The sequence below is a fragment of the Pieris brassicae genome, chromosome 8, assembly GCF_905147105.1.
Source record: "Pieris brassicae chromosome 8, ilPieBrab1.1, whole genome shotgun sequence".
Lineage (NCBI taxonomy): Eukaryota > Metazoa > Arthropoda > Insecta > Lepidoptera > Pieridae > Pieris > Pieris brassicae.
In genome coordinates, this window is record NC_059672.1 from 6,044,149 (window position 1) to 6,055,334 (window position 11,186).

Genomic DNA, 11,186 nt, shown 5'->3' on the forward strand with positions numbered 1-11,186 from the left:
AGCTAAAGCTAAAGCTAATTGGCGCATGTAAGACCATTAAAAATAACAATATACAGATAAATAAATAAATTTTTATTTATTACATCACATCTTTCAATGAAAAAAATAGTTCAGTGTAGCGATCTTTCCTTTTATTATGACATCAGAGTTTTGTTTGACATATTTCAATTTTCATTTACAAATGTTTACCATAAAGAGGTAATGCGGGATTTGTACAATTAATTATGGCGATATAGGCCGCTAGTCAGGTGGAAAGTTGTGATATGATTTCAATGGACTTGCGAATTAAATTATTATAATTTAATAATTTAACCTTTATGAATAAATTGGTAATAATTCTGTAGATTACGAAGAAACAATTGACAATCTTCTATTGTTTTATATTGTATATCAAAGTACACTTCAATTTCCTTTCAATTCAGTGACTATTTTAAATAATTACACACACACACACATATATATAATTGCTGTTCGTTTGTCTCGCTAAAACTCGAGAATGGCTGGACCGATTTGGCTAATTATGGTCTGTAAATATTTGTGAAAGTTGAAAGTGGGAAGGTTTAAATGTTCAGAAATTGGTGTTTCTTAGCTGTATTATCAGTTCCGATCTCTTTGGTCTAGGTAGGTAGGTAGGTAGACAATAATATATGTAGGTGATAGGAAATTCACCGGGTCATCTTGTATTATAAAATTAACATCAATATTTAATCATAATCTCTGTAATCGTAGAGGTTTGAAACAGTTATTTTTTCTTTAAATATATTTTTCATAAGATGTCGCTGGCAGAAGCTCAACGGCACTTCCACATAACCTGAAATTATAATAAGATATACAAGAAAATTCAAACAAATTTAAAAGTTTGGTCCCTGTGGTAGTACCTTTAACGCTGGCAGCATTTTCATTTATTGCGATACTTATATTAGATACACTGCCACAGGGACCAAACTTTATAAATTTGTTTGAATTTTCTATATATTAAAAGTATTATTATTCTCATTACTAGGTAGATAGGTAGGATAAGAATATTTTAAATACTATATATTTGTATGTTGAAATAAAAATAATGACATAAATAAGATATACCTAGAAATATTCAGAGTTGAGACTGAGTGACTTCTCAATTAAAAATCTGACGTTTTGTACCAACGTAAAACATAGTATGTCTAGATCTCGATTCAAAATCAAAGGATTATTTACACAAAATTAACTACAGCCATTACTTTAATCGCCGCCTTGGTTTTGCACTACCAATGAACCGTAGACATTGACAAATTATATACCTAAATCTTCATCATGAATCACACTCACGATCTCTGAACGTTTAAGTTTATCGCGATAATAGACAATACGGACTTTGTAGTGATACAGCGATATTTTACTTTTGCGACTATCAAAGGAAAACAATCCGGCAATGCTCCAGTCCTAAGGTCTCAGGGCCTAATAGCTACGTTAGGAGGCGTTACTATTGGTACCCTAAGCGAAAACTTACTTCTCTAAACGGTACACATGACACGATGTATGAAAATAATTAATGAACTGCTACTTATTCTACGTTGAGTGAAACGACAAAAGCGTTTTTTATGTCATATCTTCTATCCTATAAGAAATAGTCTTTTTGTAAATGTTTTTATAGGTTATGTTGTGTATTTGTTGATGTGTGTATTTCTATGTGTACGTATTGTATGTGATGAAAATGTAAATATGTAATAACCGCATTGGAGTAATCTGTAATGGTAGCTTATTTTGTTAAATATATAAACGTTCATAAAATTAAAATTAACAGATAATCGATCGATAATAAATAACAATTAATTTATTACCTGCATAGTCATCATCTCCCCTACAATTGATCATGTCTAAATAGCATCCATTGTTGAACGTTCTGTAATTATAGCCTCTGTATTTCGAAGCTCCGCATACTGGACTGTAGTGACTTGGACAGAACACTGGACATGATTCGCCATACACTCGCCTAGCACTAACAAAGTGTTCCTTTACACAAAATTTCATCGGTGTTCTCACGAAATCTGGAAAAGGAAAAGTAAGGTTTTATCTAAATAGGATAAGGATATTTATTATTATATTAATATGTTGTTGTTAAAACTAATCATCATACGAAAAATAATTATTTATTTCCTTTAATTTAGATTACATATCAAACATACATCTCAGGCTCTTGATATAGTAATAACTATGTGCGTGTGACTGCAATAACTGGACTGGATCGATTCTAAACTCTTTCACCATAAGAACACTACATTATCTAGAGAAAGATAGGCTATATTTATTTCTAAAATATTTGAAAAATAATTGTCGTAGCTTGATGAGCATCACCGAAGCCAATGGCTTACAATTAAACACATTCAGAAATTACTGTTTTCAAATTTAAACTCAATCAATACTTTTAAAAATTGTTTTATTTTATGAGCCATGCAATTTTAAAAGATTAATTGAGGAATTTATCATTAAGCATTATGCCGTCCTAGAGGACTGTTGGCTAAGGAGCTTCACTCTGCGACTTTCATCCCTAATGTCGTAAGTTGGAACCCCGGCTGTGAACCTATGAACTATCTGTTTATATGCACATTTAACGCTCGTACGTTAAAGGAGAACACTATGAGGCTGGCATGCACTGAACGCTGATCACGCAATAATAATTGATCATAAAACGCATAAAGAATTCTGAGGCCCAGACCTAACAGATTATAACGCTACTAGATTTAGATGTAGCCATCTACACGCTAAATATAAAAAAAAACAAAACTCGATCGTTAACTTATTTCAAATTTTTATTTAAAGATTTAATAGATTTTACAAAATCAACTAGCCACCTTGTTTTTCTTTAAAACGAATTTTGGTACAGTTACATAATATGTATTGATCGATTATAAGATTATGTATCTACAGTGAATTTGAAATCGTTTTAGAAACCAAAGCGGTAACTTCAAAAATATTTCTGTTATTCCGCTTCTTAAGTAACAAGACGAAGAAAATCAGCTTATTGGATTACATTCTCTTTGTCAAGACTGACAATATTCCAGAAAGGAAAGTAATAAAAATCACATCGTGTTCATTTGTTCGGAAATAATTTTAACAATTTGCTTATTTTTTAAATATTACGAAAATAGATTTTTAAATATGTTATTTATTTTACATGAACGGTGATTAATAACGACTTAAAACTGGCTACTTCCATTGGCATAGCTCATTGGTTATTATATATAACTGCGCGTGTTCGCGATCCGATGGAAAAGTATTTTTTCGGATTAAACGAAGCGGTTTTCATTCCCTATTAAAAAGAAAAGCTTCCATAAAAAACACAATATGGCCAGGGTTTTGGGTACGCAATACAACATTATGACTCAATCATTTTATTTAACAAATTGCTTTCATTGTTTCGTTAATATATTTTACCATTCAACTGTTTATGATCTTCAATTAAAAGTATAAAATCCCATATTAAAGCATAAAGTTTTCTACGTATTTTGGAGCGAGTCTTTACAATAGCTTGCCTCCTGAGATACGGGAACTAGTAGCATTAGACGTGTTTCGAAAATACGCCTACGAAGTTTTTTGGTAGATGGGGCCTATATCAATAACAGCGGACGACGCGACGATGGCGTGATATATTTAACTTTTTTTGTTTTTAATATTATTATTTATTTCTCATGTAACTGATATCTATTTTAAATAAGAATGAACTTCTATAAACGTACTTTTTACTTACCGACTTGATGACACTGCGCATATCCAGCCATCGCGCAATCATTTGGAAACATTTTGTATATCTTATTCTGAATGTCGAATGTGCAAATCATGTCTCCATCATCAGGGCACACTATTTCGCATTTCTTTCCATCTGTCATGGACGAAGCTGTAACCAATAGAAATTAAGGAATGAATGTTATATATTGTTTTAAAATTACATTAAATGCACTGACGTCGCGTTTCTTGTTCACGTTCTTTTAGGCATACTATGTAGGTATGCGTATGGTATGTATGTATACATAAACATTCTTTTCCAGAAAAGATTTACATACATAATATGATATGATATATATTTCGCATTACTTTTATTTCCGATGACATTCTTCGTTGTAAAATTGTATGTGTATGGATATGATGTGGTTTATTAAGATTTAAACACCACATAACTATTCCTCTTCAACATTACATGTAATAATTGCAACCTAAATAATACTTTGTATTAATGAAAATAACGCAACGTAAGTCGTTAAAGAAAATTTACACCACAAATTCCAAAATCACCGTGCGATACGAGAAAATTTCTAATTAACATAATCGAATTCTGTAATTAAATTTGAATAATACGAGAGACAGTAATGTAATTATCTCTAGTAATTTTCGGGTTCTGCTCTCACAATTAAGATGTGAGCCTTCATATAAATGACGTTACTTTAACAACAATTTGGTAAGATGAATGCATGCATGCTCGTAATAGATAAATAATTTTGAGAGGTTTATTCTAAATGACTTAGTTGGATACATTTATGATTTAATAAGACGACTCGCCTGCTGTGGCTTATTTAAGTATTTTAAAAAAGTAGTAAGAATTCTAGGTCAAATATTTTTAGTCTATGTCTGATATCAGAGCACATATTTCTCTTGTATCTAAAAAAATCCTACTATTTAGAAAAATAGCGCCACCTAGTAATAGTGGATAAGATAAGATATTTTTCTCCTTACTTATCTGTGCAATTTGTCTATGGTCACGTTTTTGGCTATTACTTGAGGTTGGATCCTTTTAAAACCTACCATTTCAACAATTGTATCTATGCGTTTCTCAAACTCATTTGGAACTTATTCTAATCTTAAATACTTTATCATATAGAAGAAATGGGTTTGGGTGGAAATGGGTTGGAATTACGTTCGTTTTAGCGAACAAGATAATTTTAATTTTTTTTCCTAATGGTTATAACGATAAATTACTTAAAGGATGAAACTAAAGTACCGTTAACACTCCACCAGAAAACAGAAGCAAAAATGTGTCTGCGTTATACTCCGTTAATTTAGCCCCAACTTTAACGAAAAATAACTGCCTTAAACACACACACGAAGGTTTACCGCCTTTTAAGTAATTTTTGTTAAAAACAAAATACTCACACATTGCAATAGCAAGCACAAGAGCATAAATCATAGCGAGTGGTACAAAACTAACTTCATTTTTATTATAATTAAAAATCTGCAATAAAATTTTACATTTCCATTCATTTATAACATCGGTAACTTTCCAATCAACGATCCATTACAGCTAGTTTATTATTGTATACTTAGGGACTGAAAGAAAAAAAAAACAGCACGTTTAATTATAAGTTTATAATAATACAAATAGCTTTAATCCGGTTTTTTTTTCTTTTAATGTGTAAAAGCTATAAAGACAATACTACTTAGAGACTACCAATATACAGACTTCGTGAAATAAAATTTCAATGGCTCTCCAATATTTAAGACCGGCCGTGACCAGATTTCTGTGCCTGACACTGTCATCACGGTGATTTCCTTGTGTAAATAAGTGTAAATTAAAAACACAGCTACACTGGAACGTGCAAAAGTAGCGAGACGCAGTATCACTATCAATCTTTTTGTGTATGTGTTTACTAGTTTAAATACATATGTCTTAACTTTTTTATACTAATAAGGCGCTTGTCTGATGATGACGCTTCACTTGTTGGTTCAAGTGATAAGTCACGTGTGCCTCAATATAACCATAGTAACAATTGTGCGTTTACATTAATTAGATGTCAGTGCAGAAAATGGCTGACTCGATTTATATGATTTGTGTTTTTTTTTTGCCAAATAACATCTGTCTTAAGTTAAAACACGCAATACGCCTTCAATGAATTTGGAACGTGTTTGGAAACGATCCACGTATAAACAAGAGGGCTTGTACAAATATTTGTTCCACTTCAGCGAAGGAATTTAGATAAGATGAAGGCAATCTGGCCGCTTCATTATATGAATTGCGTCTTGACTAACCTAATTTTGAAGAACTCTTCCGATTGGAAATAGTTCTTAAATATGGGTTTCTTTTTTTTACACTGGGATGTTCTTTTTGTTTACAGTGTAGTTGTTTTTCTTGTGAGTGATAATGAGATATCACTTAACACGAAAGATACACTAGATAAAGAAAAAGTTAATAATAGTTGATAAATATATGAATAAAGAATTCAATTAATAATAAAAGAGAATTTGAATAAAGTTTTTAATACTTAAGTTCAATTCCCGGCGGAATATTGTTTCAAGTTGGTAGCCATATTACTTCGTCTGACAAAATGACCATTGTAACAAAGCCAGAAATGTATTCACCCCATTGGGAATCTGTGTAAATATCTTTATAAGTAATCATAACAATCAAATATACAGTATTTACAATTTTCTTCATAGTAATAATATAAAATAAATATTTCAATATTAATAAAAAAATATTAAAATAAATTAAACGGTTTGGTCCCTTTTGTACCTTTAACGTTGGCAGCATTTCCTAGCTTTACTTATTCGTTGAGCGTTGAGCATCACCTCGGGGGTCACCTTTGGCAGTGGAGGCCATGGTGTCCAAGGCTACTTACTTCAAAGCCACAGGGACACTTTTAGGGAGTACATACGGGCACTCCTAAACGGAGGCTGAGGTCAATGCGAAGTGATATAGGGTGATACTCATTAGGTTTAATCTTGGCAATATATATATATAAATATCTCTCTTAAATTATATACAATATCCATAAAATTCTATGTTCAACCCTGTATTTTAAAACATTACTGTAGCTTCAAAAAGCCTTTTTTATGTACGAGGTTTGATGTCAACAGTACGAATGAGATTGTATTTTAGGATATAAATTAGAATCCAAAAGTGTATTTTATCCTATCAAGTTATAAGATATTAAACTTAATATTAACAATTATTAAAAAAAACGCCTGCTTACTATTGCTTAGCAAATTGTTACTCGAGATATCTCGAGACTCGAGATTTGTTGCCTTATTTATTATTATTATAATAATACAATTAAAAAAACACTTTTCAAACGGATTGAAGTTATTTAGTATTAGGTCCCTCCATATGAAATTGGCGTTTTGTATGGGAGGAACAAAAAGTCGAATATTTTTTAAATATAATATATTTAATTAATCAAAGTATGAACCATTGTTTTCTATGCACTTTTGCCATCTCATTGATCCCTTTACCAAAAAAAAACAGTCGGACGGGAATCAATAAAATCTGTGAAGGCGATTTGGACTGCCCCATCAGAGTTAAATTTTGTCCCTTGCAAGAAGTTGTCCAAATTTCGAAAAACATGGTAATCTGTTGGAGCAAGGTCCGGGAAGTACGGAGGATGTCTTAGACATTCCAATTGAAGCTCTTCTAATTTGGTAGCCGTCTGTTGTGCAGTGTGTGGTCTAGCGTTGTCGTGAAGTAGCAGTGACGTGGAGCGATTGACCAGCCTAGGTTGTTTAGCCGCTAGCTTTTCCATCATGGTTTGCAATTGCTGACAATAGACATCAGCCGTAATAGTCTGGCCAGATTTGAGAAAACTGCAATGAACAATACCGGCACTAGTCCACCAAACGCTTATAAGTAACTTTTTTGGGGTTAATTTTCGCTTGGGGCAGGATTTGGCTGGCTGGCCAGGATCCAACCATTCCGCTGAGAGCTTCCGATTATCGTAAAGAATCCATTTTTCATCACAGGTAATGTTTCGGTTTAAAATACCTTCATTATTGTGCCGGTTCAGTAATGTAACGCAGCAGTCGACGCGCGTTTGCCGGTTTGCTTCAGTCAATTCGTGAGGTACCCACCTTTCAAGCTTTTTAATCTTCCCAATTTGCTTCAAGTGAATTAAAACAGTTTAATCACTAACACCGCAGCCTGCAGCTAACTCGGACGTGGTTTGCGATGAATCCACTTCCACAATAGCCTTCAATACTTCATTATCAACTTGGGTCTCATGCCGTCCACGGGGCTTGTTCTGCAGGTCGAAATTTCCAGAACGAAAACGTTGGACCCAAAAACGAACTGTGTTTTCTTTTGCAACATGACCGCCATACACATCATTCACCCTTCGAGTCGTTTCCGCAGCACTAGTGCCACGGTGGACGGTACACTCGTACTCGTAAATAATGCAATACTTTAAGTTTTCCATTTTGTAAAATGTGTGACGCAAACAGAAAAAAACAAATGAATGACGGTCATCGAGGCACAAATACATGAGTAAATAGCTGTACAAATTTGAATTTGAAATTCCTAACCAAAGAGGAGGTATTTGAGGTCAAAGTGGCTAGTACGACAAAACGCCAATTTCATATGTAAGGACCTAATATTATTATTATAAACTTATAATTATTCACATAATTTTAGATTTAAAATTTTCCGACGTTTCGCGTGATTTACAGCGTGCGTGGTCACGGTGACCAAAGAAAACAAAAGACAATACTACAATAATACAAGTAAAACAGCCAATAAGTTGACACATTGGACGTTGAAGATTTTGGCACATATGGCGTTTGGGCACAAATCCAAATTTTTTGACATACCGGAGCCATACTTAGCGCTACTTAGTACATGCAAGTAATATTTAACTACTGCCGGGTTAAATGGACCACCTCAGCCTGATGAGTAAGAAGCTTAACCACTAGGCCTCCTCCTCTTCGTAAAACTTTTATATATTTTCAGCAATCTTCAACAACTCACATCCAAGTTATCCAGTTATCAAGTATAAGAGTGGTTGTGTTGGCAATAAAAATAGACATTAAGAGACACTAGAAACTATAATTTTCATATTATCTAAGAGTTATAAAAGACTTTTATGTTTGAAATAATAAAATTCATTGTATTTTTATATCTAACAACCGCACGCAGTGGCGTATTCTCTTAAATAATTGGGTTTTTACTATTTATTAATAATTTTATAAATGTTAAGACTAACAATTTCCAATGGAAATTTAAAACGGTAACATATAATAATGACCCTATAAATAGGCGTTCTCAATGTAATATTTAGCTTATAATCAGTCTTTGTAATTCAATACGTAAACAAAATATTTAATAATAAAACAATAGATTAATATATATATCTGGTATGAATAATAGTAAATATCTAATTAAGATAACAAGAAATTATTGAAGTCGGGTGTTAAAGCCCTCCTCCAGTTAAACTTCACATAATGACCTTAAATAAAGCCCAGTGACAGCTGATAAATATTCCAGTGAGGAACTACGATAATAGTCCAAGGTAAGGCGGGGTAAAATAGGCTAAGATGGCACGTTCTGGCCCTACATTCAAAGCTTTACGAACATTTAAACTGCATTTCAGTTCTAAAAAATTTGCGGCGAGATTTTCTATAGATGTTGCACAGCTATTAGCAACGAGCTTTATACATTTTATAACTACTTCTTAATGAACATTATTAGTTCCATATCCTATGGAGTATAGGATCTCTGTATAATTGATTATTTTAGAGCAAGTGTACCTAGCAACCCGATACAATCAATCAAATTTTCAAACTAAAATCATCCCTAACAAAATTGTATAAAACCAATTATTATTATGTCGTATTTTTATAAATTTCCGAAGGTTAAGAAAGAGATTTACTATATTTTTACGCCAGCTATATTATAATTATGTATTGCCGAAAGACTTTTTAAAACCCAACTTCACAACACAAAATATTTCGTCGCCTTGTTAATTTCATCTATTACGATTTTTAATCTTGATCTTGGTTTATGATATTCATAAACTTTAAGTTTATCTTGTGTGTTTAAATATGACTTATATATGTATAAATCTTCAGATTTCGAAAAAAGGAGGTTTCATTTCCATACACACGAGCACAACATGTATAAAATATAACATTCGAGATAAAGTTTTATATGAAAACTCATATAAAATTCAACTCAACCCTAGAATCCGACAATTAACTTTATGTAAAAACTATAAAAACCTGACAATTTTAAATCAAAATATAGACAAAGTAAAAAAAATCACATCTGTTTTGTAAAGTAAATCCGCTGACTGTACGACGGTATAAAATATTTTAAGAAAATCGGAAATTACAAAATCTGTTACGTTTTCCACGATTCAAATTATGTTAATACATTTTAACCTAGAAAATTCACATTATTTTTAAAAGCACAAAATCTATCTCGCATCCGGTAAAATGCCTCTGATCCGGTAAAATAAGTATCGTAAAACAGATAATGTAGATTTCGGCCTCTTGTAAGATAAACTTGAATTGAAGTGAAGCTTATATCGTAAACATATGGGAATAGTTCCTAAGTCTTGAATCATATTTTAAAACCTATACAAACAGTTATACATATTTATCAAATTTGCTATAATTTTCTACTATAATAATTTTCGAAAAATAAATATGGTGACTATTATTCGCAACGTTGGCCTAGTGGCTTCAGGGTGCGACTCTTATCCCTGAGGTCGTAGGTTCGATCACCGGCTGTGCACCGATAGATTTTCTTTCTATGTGCGCATTTAACATTAGCTCGAACGGTGATGGAAAATAGCGTGACCCAAAAAGTCGACGGCATGTGTCAGGCACAGAATCTGCTTGCTTATTAGAATAACAAATGATCATGAAGCAGATACCTTCGATCTGAGGCCCAGACCTAAAAAGGGTCACACCGCCACAGATTTTTTTTATTAACATCTGCCAAAACTCGTACAAATTGTTGAACTGTCATAAAGACAAAAAAATGTTCACCTCTTTATGTGTCAAATCTATGTGCAGACATGCCGGATTTTAGTACACAATAGGTAATAAAACCTGCTTTTTCACAAAGCCTTTCAGTTTATTGCGAATGTGATCTCTATTCAATCTGTGGGCTTAGACGAGAAGTTTCGGAAAGGTCAGCCGTATCTCATTACCTGGGTCGAAGCGTGGGCCTAACTTGGTGTTGATTTATAACTTTTAAGAAATTATAGATGCGTAAACGTTTAAAGGTTAATGATAAAATTAAATTTTATCTAATGTAATTGGGTCGCGGCACAAATTGAAAAACGTGTTATTTGTATTGTCTTGGTTAACATAGCTTTTACACATTGAAAGAAAACAATTTTTTAACCGGATTAAAGCTCTTTGTATTATTATAAACTTATAATTATTTACATAATTTTAAATTTTCCGACGTTTCGCGTGCTTTACATTACAAAATTGTTTTC

General features: G+C 32.4%; 1 protein-coding gene across 1 annotated transcript; it reads right to left on the reverse strand.

Annotated features, from left to right (window-relative positions):
• Positions 1–109: 109 nt before the first annotated feature.
• Positions 110–5,255, reverse strand: LOC123713807 (U-Kazal-Dg21.2). Its single transcript, XM_045667670.1, has 4 exons — positions 5,125–5,255; positions 3,728–3,874; positions 1,821–2,027; positions 110–811 (listed from the first exon to the last, which is right to left on the reverse strand). Exons 1-4 carry the CDS (start codon positions 5,156–5,158, stop codon positions 705–707), a joined length of 495 nt encoding a protein of 164 aa, XP_045523626.1. The 5' UTR covers positions 5,159–5,255; the 3' UTR covers positions 110–704.
• Positions 5,256–11,186: the final 5,931 nt, after the last annotated feature.

Bases quoted from the DNA above. Each gene is read 5' to 3' on its own strand.
- LOC123713807 (XM_045667670.1), bottom strand. From the start codon at position 5,158: ATGATTTATGCTCTTGTGCTTGCTATTGCAATGT. The intron at 2,028-3,727 runs GTAAGTAAAAAG...TTCCTTTTCCAG, and splicing joins TGCGCAGTGTCATCAAGTCG to ATTTCGTGAGAACACCGATG. The intron at 812-1,820 runs GTAATAAATTAA...TTATAATTTCAG, and splicing joins GGGAGATGATGACTATGCAG to GTTATGTGGAAGTGCCGTTG.